Raw genomic sequence first — 23,968 nt, forward strand, 5'->3', positions numbered from 1 at the left:
TTTTTCTCCCGTTGGCAAACTAGATTTTTTTTAAGCTACTTGGCAGCTCTGTTTGACTCCACCTCCCCCTCCTCCCCCGCCCCAGTGCCTTTGGCTTTTCTTTGGAAACCCGGACAGAATTGGGCATCTTTGTTAATTGCCGTTAGGAGTACCCGGCCGTGCGTTTTCACCCGGCCCTGTCGCGGTTGCACGGAGCCAAGCTTGCTCACCTTTGAACTGCAAAGGGATCAAGTTCAGCTCGAGTTCCCTGCATTGAGACTGAAAGAAGCTGAGAGACTGTGCAGGAGAGAGAGTGAGAGAGGGGGGAAAGGGGAAAGGAGAGGAGGGAGGAGAGAAGGGGAGGGAGGAGAGAAAGAAGGAGGGAGGGAGGGGAGGGATCGAGAGAGAGCGCGGAGAGAGAGAGGCTGCAATCTCCTCCCTGAATCGCGCACAGCGCTGCAGATCCCTCTGCTCCAACACGCGGGCCGAATGCAGGTGAGGGAAGGCACGGACTCTGCGGCTGAGAATCCAAACTTGGGCACCGCGCGGTGCGCACGGTTCGACTGTAGCCCCTACGGGCAAATGGTTGCTGCGGTTTCAGGAGGCGGCTTCGTGACTAATGACCTTGCGCAGAGTTGTTAAGAAAAAAAGAGAAACCGGAGCTCTCCCGGGTGAGGAGCGACAGACTTTGGGCGTCTCTGAAGATGGCTCGGGCTGCTCTTTGGCGCGCCGGGGGCACCCGATCGCGGACCGAGCTGTGACGCGAGGCGTCTTCGCTGCACCTTGCCCGGAGAGACCTGCCGTGAAAATTTTCATTCAAGATATGTAGAGCGGCTTCCCGGCAGCTTAAGAGGAGTCAGAGTTGAGACGGGCTTGTTGCTGGCCCCGGAGTCTCTTGCAGGAAGCCGCTCACGTTTGTCTGGACCTCCGGAGCCTAAACAGAAACTGGGTCTAGAGTGAGTGGCTGGAACGTGAATTGGACTTAACTCCAGTAAGGACTAGCCCGGTTGGCAGGCGGGGAAGGCTGCAGGTTTGCTCCACTCCGCTTCCAGACTACACCGCTCTCTTGCGGAAGCTGTTCCGGCCCCTTTCCCAGAGCTTTGGGGACTGGATCTCAGGATATTCCCGCTGCGGGGATGACTTTGTGGAGGCACCGAGTCCGTGGCGCGCAGTGTCCCGTGAACTGTAAGTACTGCGAGTGAACGGTGGCTGGCGAGAGGGCGATTAGCACCCATTGCATGAATTATGAAACAATAACTTTCGGAAGAAGCAGGAGGAGAAAAAAAGAAGCATCTATAGCTGCCCCCTCCCATCGGCCGACTCTACACGCTACTCTGGCCCCCTCCCTCCCCTCCCTCTCGTTTCTTCCTTTCCCGGAGAGGAGGACCGAGGGGAGGGCAGGCGGCCAGCCCCGGAGGAGGGGGGTACCAAGGGGGGTTGTGGTTAGAAGGAGCAGTAGCAACAGCAGCAAGAGAAGATGCTGAGGATGCGGACTACGGGATGGGTGCGCGGCTGGTGCTTGGGCTGTTGCCTCTTTCTGCCGCTCTGCCTTAGCCTGGCCGCCGCCAAGCAGCTGCTCCGGTACCGGCTGGCGGAGGAGGGCCCCGCCGACGTGCGGATCGGCAATGTGGCCTCGGACCTGGGCATCGTGACCGGCTCGGGCGAGGTGACTTTCAGCCTTGAGTCTGGCTCTGAGTACCTGAAGATTGACAACCTCACCGGCGAGCTGAGCACCAGCGAGCGGCGCATTGACCGAGAAAAACTGCCCCAGTGTCAGATGATCTTCGACGAGAATGAGTGTTTCTTGGACTTCGAGGTATCCGTGATAGGGCCCTCGCAGAGCTGGGTGGACCTGTTTGAGGGTAGGGTCATCGTGCTGGACATCAACGACAACACGCCCACCTTCCCGTCACCGGTGCTCACCCTGACGGTGGAAGAGAACCGGCCTGTAGGAACCCTTTACCTGCTGCCCACGGCCACCGATCGTGACTTCGGTCGCAATGGAATCGAGCGCTACGAGCTGCTCCAGGAGCCCGGGGGTGGCGGTGGTGGCGGGGAAGGAAGACGCTCGGGGCCGGCGGACAGCGCCCCCTACCCAGGGGGCGGCGGGCACAGCGCGAGCGGCGGCGGCCCTGGAGGCTCCAAGCGCCGGCTGGAAGTGCCTGAGGGTGGCGGCGGGACTGGTCCTGGTGGCCGAAGCAGTGTGTTCGAGCTGCAGGTGGCAGACACCCCAGACGGCGAGAAACAGCCGCAACTGATAGTGAAGGGGGCGCTGGACCGGGAGCAGCGAGACTCCTACGAGCTGACCCTCCGAGTGCGCGATGGGGGCGATCCACCTCGGTCCTCACAGGCCATCTTGAGGGTGCTCATCACCGACGTGAATGACAACAGCCCCCGCTTCGAGAAGAGCGTTTATGAGGCTGACCTGGCTGAGAACAGCGCTCCGGGCACCCCCATCCTGCAATTGCGCGCCGCCGATTTGGACGTGGGGGTCAATGGACAGATCGAGTATGTATTTGGGGCCGCTACCGAGTCGGTAAGAAGGCTACTGCGTCTGGATGAAACGTCCGGTTGGCTCAGTGTCTTGCACCGTATTGACCGCGAGGAAGTGAATCAGCTGCGATTCACAGTCATGGCCCGTGACCGTGGGCAGCCCCCCAAGACCGATAAGGCCACCGTGGTCCTCAACATCAAAGACGAGAACGACAACGTTCCCTCCATCGAAATTCGCAAAATAGGACGTATCCCACTTAAGGACGGGGTGGCCAACGTGGCCGAGGACGTCCTGGTGGACACGCCAATCGCCCTGGTGCAGGTGTCCGACCGAGATCAAGGCGAGAACGGGGTAGTCACCTGTACGGTAGTGGGAGATGTGCCTTTCCAGCTTAAGCCAGCCAGCGACACAGAGGGCGATCAGAACAAGAAAAAGTACTTCCTGCACACATCGGCCCCACTGGACTATGAGACCACCCGGGAATTCAACGTGGTCATAGTAGCGGTGGACTCTGGCAGTCCTAGCCTCTCCAGCAACAATTCCCTGGTGGTCAAGGTGGGAGACACCAACGACAACCCTCCTGTCTTTGGTCAGTCTGTGGTTGAGGTTTACTTTCCAGAGAACAACATTCCAGGTGAGAGGGTAGCCACTGTGCTGGCGACAGACGCCGACAGTGGGAAAAACGCAGAGATTGCTTACTCTCTGGACTCCTCAGTGATGGGGACTTTTGCCATAGATCCCGATTCTGGGGACATCCTGGTCAATACAGTCCTGGACCGGGAGCAGACTGACAGGTATGAGTTTAAAGTTAATGCCAAAGACAAAGGCATCCCTGTGCTGCAGGGCAGCACCACGGTGATTGTACAGGTGGCTGATAAAAACGACAACGATCCTAAGTTTATGCAGGACGTCTTTACCTTTTACGTGAAGGAAAACTTGCAGCCCAACAGCCCTGTGGGAATGGTCACCGTGATGGATGCTGACAAGGGACGGAATGCAGAGATGAGCCTGTACATAGAGGAGAACAGTAACATTTTTTCTATTGAAAATGACACAGGGACCATTTACTCCACAATGTCTTTTGACAGGGAACATCAGACTACATACACTTTCAGAGTGAAGGCTGTGGATGGGGGAGATCCTCCCAGATCGGCCACAGCCACAGTCTCCCTCTTTGTGATGGATGAAAATGACAACGCTCCCACAGTTACCCTTCCCAGAAACATTTCCTACACGTTGCTGCCACCTTCAAGTAATGTCAGGACAGTAGTAGCTACAGTGCTGGCAACAGACAGTGATGATGGCATCAATGCGGACTTGAACTACAGCATTGTGGGAGGGAATCCTTTCAAGCTGTTCGAGATTGATCCCACCAGTGGTGTGGTTTCTTTAGTAGGAAAACTCACCCAAAAGCACTATGGCTTGCATAGGCTGGTTGTGCAAGTGAATGACAGCGGCCAGCCTTCCCAGTCCACTACAACTTTGGTGCATGTATTTGTCAATGAAAGTGTTTCCAACGCAACAGTGATCGACTCCCAGATAGTCAGAAGTTTGCACACCCCGCTCACCCAGGATATAGCTGGTGACCCAAGCTATGAAATTAGCAAACAGAGACTCAGTATTGTCATTGGGGTGGTTGCTGGCATTATGACAGTGATTCTAATCATTTTAATTGTCATGATGGCAAGATACTGCAGGTCCAAAAATAAAAATGGCTACGAAGCTGGCAAAAAGGACCACGAGGACTTTTTTACACCCCAGCAGCATGACAAATCTAAAAAGCCTAAAAAAGACAAGAAAAATAAAAAATCTAAGCAGCCACTCTACAGCAGTATCGTCACTGTCGAAGCTTCTAAACCAAATGGACAGAGGTATGATAGTGTCAATGAGAAGCTGTCAGACAGCCCAAGCATGGGCCGATACAGATCAGTTAATGGTGGGCCTGGCAGTCCCGACCTGGCAAGGCATTACAAATCTAGTTCCCCATTGCCAACTGTCCAGCTTCACCCCCAGTCACCAACTGCAGGGAAAAAACATCAGGCTGTACAAGATCTACCACCAGCCAATACATTTGTGGGAGCAGGAGACAACATTTCAATTGGATCAGATCACTGCTCTGAGTACAGCTGTCAAACCAATAACAAGTACAGCAAACAGGTAAGATGTATCCCAGATACATTTACATAACCCAGAGAGCGTTGATGACTTGGAGACAACTTGCAGCTTCTATGAGGTTGTGTCTTTCCTTGATAAAGGTCCTTCTAGTTTTAAAGCCGGGAGTTTAATGTTCATCTATACGACATTAATGCAGCAGAAGCCTTAGAGGACAGAGGTGTGCCCCTGTTATTTTGCAAGCTAGTCCTTGGCTTCATAAGCCCTAAGGAAGTGATTTGTGCTTCTGTGTGCACTGAACAGCCTTAGTTCACCCATATTTTACGTTTTACAGGATAAATATGTTTATCTTATCGAAAGAGTTCTAAGTGAAACTTTGTAGAGAAACTACTGGTGGTCATGCTAATTGAGCACTGAAAAGTTTTAACTGTGTCATGAATCACGCAGGGTTTTACACGTCAGCATTTACTGATTCATACAAATGCAGAGCCAAGTCCAAAGTCTTGAAATCCTGCCATCCTGACTTGATTTGATGAAAATAGTGCCTTAAAAGTACTTAATGATAAGCAAGTGCCATGCATAATTGCATTTTTAATTCTTTGTATTTATAACACCGTTTATTTATAATTAGTAGGCAACTATGTTTATATACAATCAGCCACCTGAATTCTTCATATTCAGTATTCCAAAGCTTATAAACAAAATTGGGTGCTACTGAGTACAAGATACTTGTGAGTGATTTGGGATATGCTAGAAATACCAAGGTTATGTGTGTTACTTTTGTGTGCTGTTTGGCTTAACTATTCCCTAGTATAATTTTAAAATGGTTATACACATACGTACATAGGTCGAGGGGAATTTCTGAATATGTCAGATTTATTTTGCACTTTTCTCATGTGGTAGGTCTTATACAGAAGTTTACTTTTTATGTCCACCAAAGTTCGACACACAGCAAATGGAATCTTTCAGACATTGCTAAAATGTTGCCACAAACACTGCAAAGAATGCATCCCATGTCTCTTATTACCAAAATTCACTTTAAGAATTACAGTTATGACTTGCTAGGTGATATAATGTGATGGTTCTTCTACTAGACATGGTTTGCATGTAGAATGCTTCATCTGAGAAGAATTGAGATGAAGGAGGAAGTTGCTATATAGTCTCACTTAATGTTATTCAGAAAATATTGAGCTCTCATAGTTTTCAGCATTATTAAAATATTTTCTACTTGTGGAATTTTACTTTGGTTAAAGAGAAGAAGAATTAATTTTTTTAGAAAAAAAAATCTAGCCTTAAAAGCAGTAAAGACTGTAGGTTTGAACTACTGTATATGAAGTGGTTTTGAAAATAGATCTTTGGATGCATGTAAGCTTGACTTATTTCTTTATTTGAGAACACAGTTTGATCCTGTGGAGAATTTATATCTGTTATGTTATTGCTTTACGTAGAGTTGAAAGCAGATGTGTTTTGGCCTGGTGTTTAATGCCTTCATCAGTTTTGTAAATAAGCAGGACTCTATTGAAACTGTAGCACTTTTTTTCATATCATTTACATACACATGTAAATAAACCGAGGTCTTTACATTTCCTGAGGAAACGATAGTGTGAAGATGGCTTACACAGAATATTTTTATCTCTATTACCATACCAATAGTGATTTTGCCCTATGGTAGAGTGGTATTTGTATAAATTCTTTAGTTGTATGCTTTTGAGTGGCTATGTATAATGGAAAACTTACAAATCGTGTATGCAAACACCACATGAAGTCTGGGGTGTAAACTGGAGCTACGTTTGACTCATTTGAAAGGATAGCTCTATATTCTTGAATTTTAAAAAAAAAATATCAAATGTCAAGACAATTGGCATGCCATTTGAGCAGCAAAGTGATATGTTCATAAATTAACTAATGCATGGCATTTGTCTTTTAATTGAGCCAAATCTACTTACCAAAATAGAAAACCTACAAAGTGGGTGGAACGAATCACTTAGCTTGGCAAAGGTGACTTTGGAAAACTTGCATGCCATTAGGCATTCCAAAGATGTACAAAGTTTTAACCACAAGTAAACAGCTGACCTACAATAAAAAGAAAAGCAAATGAAACACACTCCCCCTAATGTAATTAGTAATAGTAATTGATATGTTTCATCTGCTCAATATTGCTGTCAGGGGACAAGAGATCCATTTCCAACTTCCGTTGCACCATCTGACATGAGCGCAGTTCACTTGGTCCGGATTTTTGCTTGTGTCATGCGCAGCTACTTTTCTGGTTTTGCTCATAAAAGATTTAGCTTTCACAGAACTAAGGCATGTTTTCTTTTATTTAGCTTCATTTTTAAATACACAAAGGATTTTGCTGTTTTCCTCCTTTGATAAATGAATTTATCTCAAATTTGAGACTTCTATTCTTTCAGTTTATTAGATTTGAGACTTGTACTTTTTCAGTTCCTTGGGGGACCGTTTAAAGCATGAGATTTCACTTGCTACGATGCCTTCATTTTATTTATTTCCTGAACTGCCTTATTATACTTCTCTATTTATACTGATGAAATGGAAATGATGTTTCTTTTAGTATTTTCTGCAGGAAAAGTGGGCATTTGGAAGTGTTTCTCTTAAGTGATATCAGGGAACACAGTGTAGTAAGCCAAGGACTCCCGAGAAAGCCTGTGAAAATTGTGTTTACACACACTTCCCCTCTTCCATTTTTGTTGGGTTGATTTCACAGGCTCTAGGGACATTTACTTCAAGCGCCTCTTAATACTTACTCTAGATATGTGTTGCAGAGTGGCTGAAACCATTTTTCAAATCCACACATTGAAGAACCTGAGGGTGGGACCTAGGTTTTCATAGTTCAGATCTTGGCAGTGCAAGCAAAAGTCTTTGCCATCCAATACCTGATGTTTACTTAAGCACTGTGAAGCTCATCCACAGAATTTTTGAGACTGCCTCCCTTACATTTAGTTCTTCGTTTGCTTTGCAAGCTTGGTGGCTTTTAGTGTTGTGACCTGAAAGGACAACTGTGCATCTAATTTATAGGGAAAAGGAAAATGCGTGCTAAATAATTTCAGCAAAACTGCAAAAATTATTGAACTACAAATTTAAAATTAGCTCTTCTCTGCTACTCATAAGCCCTAGTGAGTTTATCACTTGGCACGACATTTCGTAAGATAATAAATTAATATATAAAAGTTTACTTTATATCATAAATGGAAAGTAAGGTAATTTATTTTTGATGAGAATTGAGCTTGAATAAACACTTATTTTAAGATGCATTTTGAGCTGATCTCAATATATCCACGAGAAAAAGATTTCTGTTTCTCCACTGACAGTTTCCCTTCTGTTAAGGAACTACTGAATTGGTCTGAATAATGTCCTCCTTAATAAAATTTTCGTCAGTGTTCTTTATACACTTAAATAATATACTAACACAACTGAACATAATGAAAAGATGGCTGTGGTGTTGGAAGCAAGTGAATGGCTTCCCTTTATTATCAGAGTGCCGCATTTTTGAAAACCAAGAATCAGCTTGCTTGTGCACCAGCGCATATATTTTAGTGCTCACATATCTGCAAAGTGATGCCAGCTCTATCCAGCTTTCAGTTTAATTTTCCAGACGAGTGTCTGCAAGGTGTTGCACCTGTCTATAACCAAGAACGCTTTCATGACACTCAGTGAATCTGCATATATTTTTCTACTTGGCTTGGTATTCTAGGCAGGAACCGGATAACTAATAGGACAGAGACATTTACTGAACAATGCTACCTGGATCTTTGTGTGAGTGAGGAATAAAAGAAACTTGATCCAGTTATGTGGTCCATGGTTGATGTGCAGTTTTAAAGGGAAATCCATATAGGACAATTTAAATGTCACTCCCTGTTACATTCAATCAATCAATCAATTAATGATTAGTTGATAGGATGACGACAAATAATAAGAATGTTTGAAGTGGCCACAGTCTTAGCTATCATGCGCTTTCTTTCTGTTGACACTCAAGCACGCATGCATGTGAAGCAGCCATGGGGCCAATAGCGCTATATTTTGTGTTAATGTCCGTTCGCTGATGTGCTTATGATACTCAAATATTCAATTTACACAGAGGAGAAATAAAAGCATGCTAGTCAACAGCTTATTGCCTGTATCTAGAATCATGAGCGTTATCATTTTTAGAATGTAAAAAGTACCGCCTTAGCAGTTCTGCCAGTTTACAGAAGAAGAAACCGAGGAACTAGCATGAAAAAAATTCACCTGATTGGGGTCACAGAGTTATCAGAGAGAGAATGTAGACCAGAGGCCTCCCATTAACAATTAAACCTCTTTTAGAGGTGAATACACCTGCTGACGCTCAGTAAGTTTCTCTGTGTTGAATGCAGCAGCGCATGAATTGGTTTCGGTTTTTATATCCTTGCTAATATATTTGCTATAAATATAGACCTCTTTTCAATAGAGTATGACAGCCCTGGGCTCCAGGTCTTATGTGTAGAATTAGCAAAGAATTTATAACTCAAAACTTACAGATTTCAATAAGAATTCATCACACTTTCTCCTATGCAAGGTACAATTGATGATGTATATTAAGCCAAGCTAATGTGGTTTTGCTTAGCCTAGGCTCAAAAAGGTAATTGACAGCATTTTAAGTTTAGCACAACAGTAAGAAGATAAGCTCTTGTCATACTTATCATTCAGCATATCTTTACTAGAAAAGCATTCTACATGAAAACAATGAAAATATTCTCAGGATTATACATGACAAGGTCTGTATATTCTTACTGAAGTCAATGCTTTTTTCCACAAACCAATAACCCCCTTTATAGGTTCCTTTATGCTATATCTACTTGTCCTAAACATACAAGGGCACATTGTTTTTATTTTCATCCCAGTGTGCTTGCTAGTAAGTTTTGTAGAAAAGTTAGACATTTTTGTTGCTTTTCAGTTGAAAAAAAAATAAGTTGTTTGGTGTTAAACTATATGTAGATCCTAAATTTCCACGGGCATCATATAGAAGGTATGTATTTTACTAACTTCAATGACTCTTAGCATGGTTTGGCCATAGAATCCACTGGATTAGAGTCATTGACCTCAGAGTTGGAGAACAGAGATGGTGTGGACACTGTGCAATAAGTGTAGCCAATGCTGCTTTCCGTGTGGAGCACATGTAACCGAGTTCTGGACTATGACTTGCTTATTGACTGTGGCTCTATAGAAACCGTAAAAGCTGACACATGCTTTTAAATCCCCACACTCAGGAGGCAGAGGCAGGCCAGTCTCTGAGTTTGAGACCAGCCTGGTCTACAGAGCAAGTTCTAGGCAGCCAGGGCTACATAGAGAAACCCCTAGTGTGGGGATGGGGAGGGGGTGGAGAAGTAGAAGCCATTAATGTAAATCTACAGTAAGTTTCATTTTCAATTTTTTTTCTACTTTTTAAAGCCCTTAAACTCTTGTCTAAAGCAAAGCCCATGTCACGTACATAGCACGGTGCTTTATTTAGCATTAGTTAGTGGGAGAAATCGCATCCAAGAGGAGCAGAGCTGCAACCACTAAAACTAATCTTAATTATCACTTCTGGTGAATTAATGTTTTACGGGCGGAAGAAAGGTTTATTTTCAGGAATTTAGTGATGTTTGTATTGAGCTCTAACGCTGTGTACAAACAAGAGAACCATTTAAAGCCTCTGATGTAGGGTTTCTCTGACAAGTCAATTTTCCCCCTTGAGCATATTTATTATTTATAAATCTATAATTTGCTGATAAGAATTTTTTATCTATTTCTGGACCTCTGTGTCAGCGTTTTCATAGAGTGTAAGAAGACTTTAGGGAGATTTTCTACATCATGTTTTTTTTTTAACCTACATAAATCTTTATTTTCCTTTCAGATGCGTCTACATCCATACATTACGGTGTTTGGCTGAATTCCACTCTAATATGATGCTCCCTTTTGCACCAAACTCTGTGATCACCTTGCTACCCTGACACCTGATGGAGCCTGCCCTTGGCCGTGGGGTGTCAGCCAATCACTGTTTGTTCCACTTGTTGTGCCCTTTCTTCCCTATTTAAGGAAAATAAATAGCATAAAAATAAGTTAACTTCCAAAAAGGCAGTATTAATACAGCCATGTATTACAGATGTGTCCAGTTCCGTTCGCAAAGAGATGGCAAGCAACTATTAACACTTGATAGCAAAATCATTAGTAAAGAAAAAAAATCAGTAATAATAACTCTAAAGACTTTGGCTTTGTGTGAAGAAAGGGAAACAGGATTTCATACTTTTTCTTTTTTTGTCTGCAGTGTACTAAATGACTGACTTCAAATAAAACCCTAAACTGATGATCGTTTTCTGTGTCATGTAATCACCACTTCTTCCAGCCTTGCGGCCAGATCTGAGAAAGGACAGGCTCTGGGCCAATCTGTGTTGCAATTCGGAATGTCACTGTGTTTGTGTTTGTGTTTTTATCCACACGTGAATGTCAATGACCCCAAGCACTTTTATTAAATGTATGTTCTGTACGCTCTGTGACTTTCTGTGTGTAACACAGGCGCTGTAACTGATTAAATTTTTCTTAATCTTGAGGTAAACAATCAAAGAACCCATATAATTTAAAGAGGTTTTTGTTGTTGTTGTTGATGAGTTCACTAAGAATTTTTTTTTTTTTTTTAAATTCAGTTCACTTGAGCAAGGTCACTGCAGCCACATTCAGAAGGAATATGTAGCCTCCAATGCTGCTGACTGCATTGAGAGGGAGGTTTGGTGGTTTATGTCAGATAATACAAACTCACAGTTCTAAGGATTAAGTAACTTCCATTGTAAATGGGTGGTTTTAGTTGTAGGAGTGACAGTCTAGGTAAGTGGGCATTCTTTGGACAAGCTGTCTGCCTTGCTATGTTTGTATATCTGTGCATCTGTTTGCTATATTTTGTGTTTACTTGTTTACATAGTCTGACTGTATTTATTGCAGTCTCTTCCCTGCCCTCTTAACAATCCCCTCAACGTTCCAAAGTACTGGGAAGAGTGTCACAGTCCCAGGTTTTTGTTTCATTTTGTCTCATTCTGTTTTATTTTGTATGTTTGAACATGTCAGTATGGTAACTTTTGAACAAATAATGAAGAATATTGAACAACACGGAAGCATAAAATGTTGGGAACTGCTGTAGCCCATGCAAATCCCTAATGTACACTTAACAGGTTTCTCTGCCATTAGCTGCTTATCTGATTTCTGCAAAAGGGCCATTTTCTGAAGTATCATTGAATCAACAGTGAAATTCCTGAATAAAACTTAATTATCCTTTGCTTCTCATTTTATTTTGAAGACAAGGCCAGGGTAAAAGGCTGAAAGGAACCCAGACTCTGCCCTGGTTCTCACAAATGGCGGATTTCTTCACCTCAAGGAGACAATTCACTCCAGTAGACTTAAAATGGGGATTTTGTAGCCAACCACAACTCACAAACAATTGGATGATAGAACAAAGTCTAGGAGTTGGGGGTGCATAGACTATGTAGTGCGTGCCTATAAGTGGTATTTATCCAAACTTACAAAGAATCCTCAAAGTCAGCATTTGCAAGCTCAAGGCGTAGCATACTCTTGAGGAATGAGTCAATAGATCGGATTTCTGCCAAAAAATAGGAAGTTGTGTGAGATAGTACGTGCTTCGTATATGCCGGAGCTGGGTTCCATACCCGGTGCTCCCAAGGAGATGTATACACACACGCACACACACACACACACACACACACACACACACACACATACACACACACAAGTGTGCGCGCACACATACTCACACACACACTTGTATATTTGTAATTGAAAAACTGGAGTAAGAACAAATACTCCTAGTGCAATATTTGTTTTAGTTGTGTCCACGTCCACGAAAGCATTTCCATCCTTGATTTCCAGGTAAAGAAGGTCTTAGTGTGAGGGAGATTAGGAGTACATGGAGAATCATGCTTTATCATACTGATGAGTGAAACCTTACATCTGTCTACTGTTGTGATGAGAAAAACTCAGTAAATCCCAAGCAAAACCTCACTATTGTACCCCAGGATCTTAGGCTCCATTCCTCTGAATGAGAATAGACAATCACGTACTGCAGCAATTAAGGACGCTGGTGCCCATCCCTTGCCGTCTTTTGCTTGTTTTATTTGTTTGGTTTTCAACATGTGTGTATCCAGTGCCCAAAGAGTCTCCACTTTTCCCTTTTCCCCAGTTTCCTGGCTCTAAACATTATCAACTTTGGGGTATTTTTTTTTACAGTTTTTATTATAATTACTAGAATTTCCTGTAAGAGGGGATCTGTGCACTTAATGAGATTTTTAAGAAAGCCACCCATTACTCTGTTTATCTTGTTGTTTGGATGTTTTACTTTAAATTAAAAGACAGTAATCAAGTCTCTTTTTAGAAAAGTTAGGAAGCAACTGTTTCATTTATTGTGTTCATTCATTTTAATTTTTTTTAGTACATGTATTATTACTGCTTGTCTAGGGTATAGAACATGCATAAATATCTGCCCTTGTGAAATTAATAGAATGATTGCAGAACCTAAAAAGATGGTAGTTTATATTTGCACACGCCATTTAATTTTCAGAACACTAGATAGATGTTTGCTCATTTGTTCTTCAGAACAAACTGTTAAGACAAAAACACCTTCCTAGTTTCTCAGATGAAGATAATGAAGCAACCCGTGGTCTTTTCGCGGCTCATGGAACTGAGTTTAAGAACTTTATAAAATCAGTGACAAACTATCCTGGAGGAATTCAAGAAAACTGAAAGCGTTCCAGTGAAATCATGAAACTCAAGTTTTTGCTTTGTTTGTTTATTAGTTTTGCTGAAAAAAGATCTCACTGTGTACCCCGGTGCAAACTCTAAACTCATTCTATACCTAAACCAAACTGCTTGCCCCTGCCTCCTTGGGTGCTGGGATTAAGGCCTGTGCCTTCATGCTGGTTGAAAACTGTGTTTTTAAATATAATTATTTTTAGACATAGGGCTAAAAAACTTCCCCTAAACAGATGGAATTCAAGAGTTTGAAAAACATGCAAGAGAGGTTTGTGCATTGTATTTTATGATAAAGTATATTTCTACAGTTCTAGCATCATTTTTTAGTCATGAATTTTAGTCATGAATTTAGTCATAAATTTAGAAGTTTTTAGTGAGTTACAACTAGAAGATCTAAGCATTCAATGTCACACTTATATGTAGTATTTTACGTTATTCACATAATATTTAAAATCGAATCTTTAAAAATTAATTTTGAACCTGACTTTATTTTTGAATGTATGTAGGGAAATGGCCGACCTTCTACTTGTTTGACAAAGTGATTTCATAATCTGACTGTCTCTCAGAAAACAACACACACACACACACACACACACACAAATCTATAATTTTGTGTCAAACATTTCTTTCATGTGTGTTATTTTTAAAGCTCTTTCATTTCTATTACCTCCTGCAAGGCTGTGTAGTGGAGAGGCCTAGATCAAGGCCATCACTTTCCATGGGTAAGAATGCAAATGTGCTAAGCCTTAGGTAGGGGATTCACAGAAACTATCCCTAAATTTATCTCTCTCAACACACATTTTCCTATTGGCAAGAAGCAATCCTAACTTAAAGAAGACACTTCTTCACTTCTAGATGTTTGCTTTACAGCGGACTGAAGCTTTGTACAGAGTTAGCCTTCAAATCCATGCATATCAGCTCTGGAATATATAGGACCTCTTCTATATCCCTCTCTAAGATACCCTGAGCTCTTGCATCCCTTTCCTGAGGGGTAGAGGCACCTCCCACTGTGCTTCTCCACTAGGCCAGGGTGGTATAGGAGCCTGGGCTCCATAGCAAATAAACAATTCTGTTTTTCTAACCTGCATTCTTGTTCATGCTGTAAACAGCAAACCCATGAATAAGATGAACCAATGAACATTTTTAAGGCGAGAAATGGGAGCAGTGGTTACTTAGCATGCTTGTGACATACGTGGAGAGGTGTTTAGGTTTTTTGTCAGTTTGGCACAACTTAGACTCATCTGGGAAGAAGGAATCTTAAACCAAGAAAATGCCTCCATCAGATTAGCTTATAGGAAAGTCTATGGACTTTCTTGATTAATGAGGGTTGGGGGAGGGGGCGCTCCCACTGTGGGCAGGGCCAACCACTGGGCAGCTGGTCTTGGGTTGTGTTAGAAAGAAAGTTGAGATAGTCATAGAGAGAAAATGCAGTAAACATTATTCCTCCAAGATCTCAGTTTCAGTCCCTGCCAAGAGTTCGGGTCTAGTCTAGGCTTCCCTTTGTGGTGAAATAAACCCTTTCCTTCCCCAAGTGGCCTTTGCTTGTGGTATTTAACCCTAGTAATAGAAAACAATCCAGGAAAGGGGGCTTGCAAGAGAATCATGAAATCAAATGGGCTGTCAGTATTTTTCTGGAACTCCATATCTGGGGCAAAAATAGATATATGTACTCCCGAACACAAGCACGGACGAATCTCTGTATCTGTCAATTTGTATCTTTCTGCAGATACTATTCATATTCTGTGACAACTCCGACACAAAAGTTTCTGTTTCCACCCTACCTCATAGCATGCAGTCATCTCCAAAGGTATAGTGCTGGCATGTCTGGAAAGAGAAATAATAAGGATGTATTGAATCTAGAGAAAAAGGAGGCCTAGGCATGGGATTGCAGCAGGAACAGAAGGAGTTAGGCAGTGGGATGAAAGCAGAAAATCTGTGCCATTCCAAAACTCTCCTTTGGATTTTGGAATGCCCTCAAGTGTTCCCTTTTCAGGATGTAAATGACCTCTGCTGGAGTTTGCTGGGGCTTTTAGCACACCTGGGTGTAAATTGCTTTAAGCAGATAACTAGGTCAGCACATCCCAAAGATCAATAGTCCTTAAGAAATGGAAATTTTGATTAGGGCCTTAGGGAAGGGATGGTAGCTTCTGGAGACTGGAAGGGTGAGAACTCATTTAAAGCACCCAGAGTCTGCTAGACTAACTAGAGTCCCTCTAGGGTGTATGCCAGTGTGTGTGTGTGTGTGTGTGTGTGTGTGTGTGTGTGTGAGTTTGTAGAATTTATCAGAAATGGATGTTGTGATCTGAAAAATGAAAAATGAAAATGCAGCCTTGCGGTTTGGCGGAGGTATGCCATCAGGGCTTCATACAACTGCAAGAGAAGTGTGAAAAAAAGGTAGTAACCTCTCCTTCCTCCCAGTGAGATCGGGTCTTTTGTAGCTGCTTTGGTCTTCCTTTTCTCTCCACAGCAGCCAGTGTAACTGCTCTGTTCTATTTATTTCCTGTTTCATATTTTGGGGGAGAAAAAAAAGAGGAACAGTGGGAGGGGAAGAAAAGAAAAAAAAAAAAAAACTTCCTGCAAGTATGCCCACATTCTGCTTCCCATTATTATTCTGCCAGTAGAGTAAAACAGTTGCCACTGATTGGGACTTCGTTATCAGGCAGTTGTTTCTCATCCTGATTTTAACCTGAGGAAGCTGAGATTTAAAGAGGATAATAACATTTTTTTTTTCACAGTTGGAAGAAACTTCAAAGGGAATTCTTTTGACAAAAGTCTGTGGATTGTTTAGAGCAGCCTGAATGCACAGGGTGCCAGCTGCCTCCAGTTCTGTGGAGTGGACTAAATACTTCAAGATTTGAGGGACAGTAGAGATGCAGTATTTTAGTAAACTAATTAACATTAAGAGGAACTACACCCTCCTAATAAAGTACTGCGGCGATTCTCTTAATGGCCAGCCTGTCTTGACTGCATATAATCACTGCGGGTTTTTATACTGCACAGGTATTACAAATTAGGATTTGTTTTTCTTTCACAGAAATTTGATTCTAGTATACTACTTCTGTAGCCTAGGTGTTTTATTTATCTATCTATTTAATTATTTAGGTTTGGAGGATCTAAAACCTAGTACATTTTCCTCCTAGCCATGTGTCCTTTACCATGGGTTTCCAGCCCTGGAGAAGTGACTCCACACAGCCATGTTAACTTTTATTCTCAGGAGAATCCAGCCTGCAAAGTTCTAGGTTAGAACCTCTGAAATTCGAGGTTCTTCTTAGAAGTTCACACCAGGAAAAATAGAAAATTTGAACCCGTTGAGACCGTGTGAAAATCTGCCCTCCAGTTCCAGCTGTTCCTGACTGACATGTCCTCAGGAAATACTTCTGTCATTGTACACGCTAATCTCTGTTCTGATTATGTGATAGTGTTTATGGGGGATCACAGGAAACTTTCGGGACTTTCCTAGGCACCTTCGTGAGGGAAGATACTGTTTCTAGTTCCCTAAGAGCTTTTCTAGTCCCTTCTGAGGGCACCTTGACCCCTCGGCCGGCTTTCATTAGATGTACAACATGATTGAGAAATATTTTCCCTTGTCAATTTGAACCTCTGCTTGTCTGTTCCCGCAGCTCCTTTTAAATTGGCACGAATCTAGTACTGAGAGACAGCTGAGTGTGGCCCCTAAGCATGTCAGTAGGTACGGGCAGTTGTCAGAAAGACAGACATGAGGGTTGTTGCCCTTTCGCCGGTGAAAAAAGAGGGGTGATGACTTCCACTGTAAAACAGGTAGTTTAGAGACATCTTGGGCTAATTTGATTAGATCCTCTTGACATTGTTTTGATGCCAGCACTTTTTAAATCAGTCACTTCCTCTTGACTGCAACCTTGCCAGGAACCTTTCTTTCCCGTTATGTCCAGCACCTAAAATTAACAGCTGCCCGCCTTTATTGAACTTTTACCGGGTCCGGACCACTGTGGCCAGTGCTGCGGTAGGATATCATTGCTCTTTCCAACTTTCTAGAGGACTGTGATTTAGGGATCTGCTGTTGTGCTGGAGTAGGGGAACGAGCTGCCAAGGCTCCCATTCACCTCCTCCTCACAATACCCGTCAGAACTCTCTCTCCATATCTGGAGGTCTGTATTATAGCAGCCCTGGGAGACTTCCGTTTGCAAAGGGACATATTTAAAAATTGGCGCCTTTCTCCTCCCTAATAGCTGCTATTGTATCTTCAGCAGTTGTCTGTGGTCCTGTGTGTATGTTCAAGTGTCTGTGTGTGCATATGGAAGCTGGATAACAACCTATATCTCTCCTCAGGAACAGGATTCCCCTGACACACACACACACACACACACACACACACACACACACACACCTTTTTCTGTTGTTCAAGGAGCTCCCAGAGTTCTTCCTGTCACCACACCATATATATATACACACTTAACTTTGATTCTGGAAATTGAATTCAGGTTCATATGTTTTCAGGACACATGATATTTTCTGACCGTATTATACTATCTTCCCAGGTCTCTCAGCAATTTTAACAACTCATATGCATCTTCCCAGGTTGTCATAACAGAATATTACAAACTGGACACCCTAAATACCAGGAGTTCAATTTTCTTTTTCTTTGAAAACTTAGATCAACCTGGTTTCCTGAGAGGCCATCCCCTTGCTTGTAGGTAGCTGACTTCTCATGATGTCCTCTCGTGGCTTTCCCTCTGTGTGTATACAGTCAGGAAGGTCATTAACCCTCTCTTAGAATGTCACTAGCCCTGTTCAGATGAGGCCCATAGCCTTCAGACCTCATTTAACCTAAAAGGCCTATCTAGAAGTACAGACAAGCCAGGGGTTATTATGACTTCAGTCGATGGACTTGGGAATACAGTTTTGTCCATGGCAGAGTCCATTCTTGGTCTACACTAGAACACACCAGACTGGACCATAACCTTTCACATGCTTGTCGCTCATTATATACAGACTTTATGTTTGGGGGAACACATACACATACTTTTCACTTCTGTCAAGATGAACCTCACATATGTTTTACAATGATGAAAATTAATAGACTCACTTTATCTTTATGAGGAACATATGATTCTTTAAATGCATCTTTTCAGTTTTCTACATATAGCATCTCATGCATATCATTGAATGCTTCTGCAGTTTCTCCTTCTCATGGAGATCTGATTTAAAGAACATTTTATTATTCTTCTGGGTGGTGGTGGCACACACCTTTAATCCCAGCACTCAGGAGGCAGAGCCAGGTAGATCTCTGTGAGTTCAAGGCCAGCCTGGTCTCCAAGAGTCAGTTTCAGGATGGACAGGCTCCAAAGCTACATAGAAACCCTGTCTCAAAACACAAACAAACAAGAAAGCAAAACAAAACAAAAAACATTTTAGTTATTTTAATTTTACTAACCTATAAGTGTATGTAGGTTATCAGCATTTACACAAAACAATCCACAAATACAAATTATTTTTAATGGCAGTATTAATATTTAGCAACAAACTTGCAGTTTTTCTTAGTCACTAAGATCCAAATGAAAGCAGAAGCTGAATGTCCTTCTGTCAGCATTCCTAGGCAAGGAATCACGGCAGCTGAGTCCACTTTTCCTAAGAAGTACTTTTCGGAGCCTGGTGTTTCTATTTGACCTCCAACATTTCACAATGAGAAATTCGCTATTCCTCTGTTCAGAGAAATGGAAATAAGTGGTGCATGAACCGCAGTGTATTTGCAAAGGTGCATTCAAATCTGCTTTGCAGTATATTTGACTGTCGAATGCAAGGACCAAAATTAGTTTCAGAGATAACATTTCTGGTGTCAGGAGTCAATAATGTCTATTTTTCAACCCAATACACAAAGTGGTCAGAAACAATGAAATTTACTTCCTTACGCTTGTTGGCTTTTCCTTTACTGTTTAGTGTTTAGCATGAAGTACATGCTAATGTACGTATGTATACTACACAGATCTTAATAGCTTAGCTTACACGGCACATCATATTCTGAACATTGAGCAACATATTTTGCATATATGAAAGCATCAGTTCAACACAATGGTCCTGAAGTCTCACTGATGGCTGTCTTTATAGTGTAGACACCGGGAGTGGTGAGGAGTAGAGTTGGTGACTTACTCAGTCACATAATTTGCAAAGTGCAGAGCTGCAGTTCAACTACAAGCAACTAAGCTTCAAAAGTCACATTCCCAAGTCCTGTGAAGTACAGGAAACTGTTTTGCATTATAGACAACTAGTTCTCTGAGAACAAAATTGGATTTTCTTACTGCTCAGCAAGGCTTCAGTGATATTCTAACCTTGCAATTTTGATATCTTTTCTTATGTTCTTGAAATTAGGTCAGTCAGTCCATTAAAAAAATAGTACCACCTTAAACCTCAATCAAAGTGCAAATTAGAAGATGGGAACTTGCTCATTCAACAGACACATTCTCCTTTTCCTTTCCTTCAACCCACACTTAAATTTTTCAGAAACACCCCAACACATACTTTTGTTATTTTACTATTCTTCAATTCATTCTATATTCACAAACTTCCGCATATCATTAGTGCAAGCAGGAGTAACAAATTCCTTAATCTTCAGTGACTTGCCTTTTGATACAGGATAGAAAATGCCTTTTAATGAAGGGTAAATTTTTGACATAATTTTGTTAATCAGCACTTTATAAAAATAAAAACATGTTTTTCTCTAGAGTTTTCAAAAACATCTGAAAGTAAAGAGAGAATGATTTACTTACAAAAATTTTTTAGTTCTTTATTTTTCTCTTCCTTCAATCAAACATTGCTGTTAAACATCTCACTTAATTTTTGCTCCCGATCTCCAGGGGATATATTTATTCCACATCCCCAGTGGATTCCTGTACCATGCTGTATGAATACTATATCTTATCCCATGAGTACTTGAATGTTTGAATGTGATCTACTCCCCCAACAAAAGAACCATGTGTCAAAGGCATATACCTGCAGCAGGGTTCGCGAGTGATTTGGTCACTCACCTCAGCAAGGGATAAATCCGTGATTGGATGCATGACTTGATGGCCACATTGGGAGGTAGCCAGTCCTGTACAGTAGATTCGGGTGATTAGGAGTAAGTCCTGCTCTACTACTTTGTTTCCCGTTTCTTTCTCCCTCTTGCTTTGTATAAGGTGAGATGCTCGGTTCCATACAATTTACTTTGCTATATTTTCTGCCTTACCACATGCCAAGATCCAATGGAGCCATGTGGCTATTGACTAAGACCCCGGAAGCCAAAAGACCAATTGAATCTTTATTGTTTCTTAGGTATTTTTGTAGTAATAAACAGTGATTAACGTACAGAGTTACTACAGCAAAATGCGATTTATAATTACATTTATTTAGTAAGCTAAACAACAATAACTAATAGTAATAGAACAGGATTATAAGAATATACTTTAATGAAAGTTATTGAAAACCACAAACTTTTTACATTTGGAATTTTTATGTGATATTATCTGTTATTGACTATGACTCATTGAAACTGCAGCTAAGAGTTGTTATTGTTTTTATCATTTTTATAGTTTAAAATTAATTAGTTTTAAATTAAAATTCAATTAAATTTATATAAAATAGCTAAAATGCAAATGAACATTAATAAATTTGTATGTTAGAGCTATTTTTAATGCAAAAAAATGCTGTTTGAATTTTTGGCATGACTAGTGTTTAAAAAATATCAATAATACTTTTTATTGTTGAGTTTTTTTCAACAGTAAAGATTTTCTAGATTATCCGTTAACAATATCTCTGGATTCTCTTGTATATTGTCTCTACCTTCAGCCAACCTGAATTTATCTCACCTTTTACCAGAAGGATGAAAGTTTTTTTAATTACTTAGTTTGTGTGTGTGTGTGTACATGTATGTGTGTGTGTGTGTGTGTGTGTGTGTGTGCTTGCATATGGCTTTGTGCATTATGTGTATTCAGGAGCCCATGAAAGGGAGAAGAAACCTCAGATGCCTAGTAGCTGGAGTATAAAGGGTTGTGAGACACTACATGTGTTCTGGAAACTGCATCCAAATCCTCTGCAAGGGCAGCAAGCTCCTTTTTACCATTAAGGCATCTCTGAACCCTGCAGTTTGCAATTTTTAAGCATTAAAATCAATGGACCAAGATTCTGAGGCTACTGTCTCCTCATTTCATTTTCTTCTCCTTAGTAGGTTGTGTTGTATTTACTCTATTGTTGTGAAGGGACACCACAATGAAGGAAACTTGCAGAATAAATCATTTAATTGGGGGCTTGCTTACAACTGCAAAGAGCTCATATTTACTATCCTAATGGAACCATGGCAGCAGGCAAATACAGTGCTGGAACAGTAGCTGAGAGCTTATATCCTGACTCACAGGCAGGATGCAGAAAGAGAGCAAGGCTGGTTCTGCATTGGGTTATTGAAACCGCAGAGCCCAACCCCAGTGGCACACCTCCTCCAACAAGGCCAAACCTCCGCCAACAAGGCGACACCTCCTAATCATTTTCAAACTGTTCCAGTAAGTGGAGAGCCAGCTTTTAGACCTGAACCTATTGTGGCCATTCTTATTTAAAGCACCACAGGTAGTCAAAACCTTTTCACCATTGTTGCTACTTCTTATTAAATGAGGAAGTAGTAAAATAAGTACAATAAAATCATAATGGTTCAGTTAATCTCCAAATCACAGTTGAAGTTTCATGCAGTAATGCACACCATCTCCTTTTTCTTCTCTTCTGACTGATATTCATCAACAGCCAACTTGGAAGCACTCAGTACTAGAACTTTGTCAAAGTTTGTAATTGGAGAACTAAGTATAGATACCCTAAATATATTGTCATCACTAGATCAGTAGAATATGAGCAAAGTAGGGTCTAGATACATTTTATCTGAGTTGCAAGGCTTCCCTGAATTTGGTAACTGGAAGAGGACAATTAATTAGTTATGAATTCTTAAGTTGAAATAATGATATAGATAGATAGATACACTTGATGGGGGTAAAGAAAAGGCTGCAGTCCTAATGTGCATTGCGTGATTACATTGTATATACTTGGTGCAGTTCATCATTTTCTTCTATGTGCTTTGTCTTTCAAGGTGCTTTTTGGGAATGTGTTAATGTAAGGGTCTTGTTGTTTGTTTTGTTGTTGTGTGTGTTCACTGAGGCAGATGGGAAGTCTTGTTAGTACCTAGTAGGAAGCAGGGTGAACATTGGTTTTACATTGTAAGCAAGATTCATAGGCTTATGGGTCCTCGAGAATTCTTAGCTACCAACTTTAAGTTCTTTGATTGTTTTCTTTCGAGAACAAGCAGGGCTTGCTGCCTGGAGCTAAAGAAGTATGCTACTCTTCTGTTTACTTTCATACTTTCCTTATGATTTTACTATAATAAAATACAGTATCGTTTGTCTTCCAACTTCCACGGGTGCCATGGCATGTGTCCTCACCAGTGTGTGCAAGCATATGTATACTCACTGAATAAATAAATTAAGAAAAATGAAGGAACACTCAGTTCTCTACATTTTAGGCAGATTGACATCACATGGAGAACATGGGGATGATTTATGTGAAGCCTATGAAAAGAGACCCATAAGCAATTCTTGTCTTTAATTGTGTCATGAAGACTCCTGTCACTTCCTTTGTATCCAGCATTGATGGGGTGGTGCCTTTAATCATTTTAGGTTCATAAGGACTGAGAGTGTTGATAGGTGAACTGTGAAGTTAGTGTTGATGCTATTCAACAGAGGTAAATTATTTAGCAACACCATTTTTTACATAGAAGATATTGAAATTAAGAAATTTCTAACAGTCTAATTCACTTTGCGATGTGTCTTTGTTTCAGTGAGTGCTAACCTAACTGGGAGACAGACTTGGAGTTTCTGAAGTTCATTTGCATTTTAATCTCCGATGCTGAGCAAATCACTTAACTTTTCTCTATTGTTTTTTGCCCTTTGTTCATCACTGAACAGACTATCTTGGTCATCATTGAACATTTATGTGCGAAAGGAGACACTGTACAAGTCCAACTGTAAAATCTGTGGGTACTAAGGAAATTTATTCCTATTACATTTTATAGTAAGCATTTTTGATAAAGATAGAGGGAAATTCAAAATGATGTGAGGATTCTGAGTCCAAGTATTTCCCAGAAAAAATTAGTTTTCTAAAAAAGACTATATTGTTACCAAAAATAGCAGTTGTCACCTTCCACTCCTGGCACTCCACTGTGAAGGTGAATTGAAGACACATTATTTTGTCACTCTGGGAAACTGCTGAAATGTCTTGTGGAAGAAAGGAGACATGTATGCTTCAGAACTAGTGTGCAAAGTCTCAATTTATTAAAAAAAAAAAAAATTTGCTCAGGGGTCCGGAAAATGTTTGGCTTATTTCTTTTTCATCATTTAAGATCCTTTCTTGTTGTGCCTTTTTATTAAATAATTGAAAAAAAATGGTTAAGGGAGGGATGTTTTCATCAAAGGCGAAATGTGGTAAGAAAGGAAAGTACTCTCGGAATCGTGCAAGGAAGTTGTGTCTGTCTATACTTCATGACTGTCTACACTTCTTCCTAAACTTGGAGTTGAAAAGGTCTGGGGAGAAGAAAAAAGAACCTTAGCCATGAGGAACAAGCTAGAGGATAAAGCTTGT

At 41.4% G+C, this 23,968-nt stretch overlaps 1 protein-coding gene across 9 annotated transcripts in view; it reads left to right on the top strand.

The window, feature by feature from the left end:
• The first annotated feature begins 403 nt into the window (after positions 1-403).
• Positions 404-23,968, top strand: part of Pcdh7 (protocadherin 7) — a 409,627-nt gene continuing 386,062 nt past the window's right edge. For 5 of the 9 annotated variants that reach the window (XM_050149949.1, XM_050149945.1, XM_050149946.1 and 2 more), the window contains exon 1: positions 404-4,630. In XM_050149949.1, coding sequence (XP_050005906.1) covers positions 1,457-4,630 — 3,174 coding nt within the window. In that variant the 5' untranslated portion in view covers positions 404-1,456. Of the gene's footprint in view, positions 4,631-10,451; positions 11,134-23,968 lie in introns of those variants that run through there. The other 4 variants (XM_050149940.1, XM_050149941.1, XM_050149942.1 and 1 more) reach the window with 2 other exon arrangements.

This window comes from Alexandromys fortis, unplaced genomic scaffold (genome assembly GCF_014885135.2).
Source record: "Alexandromys fortis isolate MF-2015 unplaced genomic scaffold, M_Fortis_MF-2015_v1.1 scaffold_0, whole genome shotgun sequence".
Taxonomy (NCBI): Eukaryota; Metazoa; Chordata; class Mammalia; order Rodentia; family Cricetidae; genus Alexandromys; species Alexandromys fortis.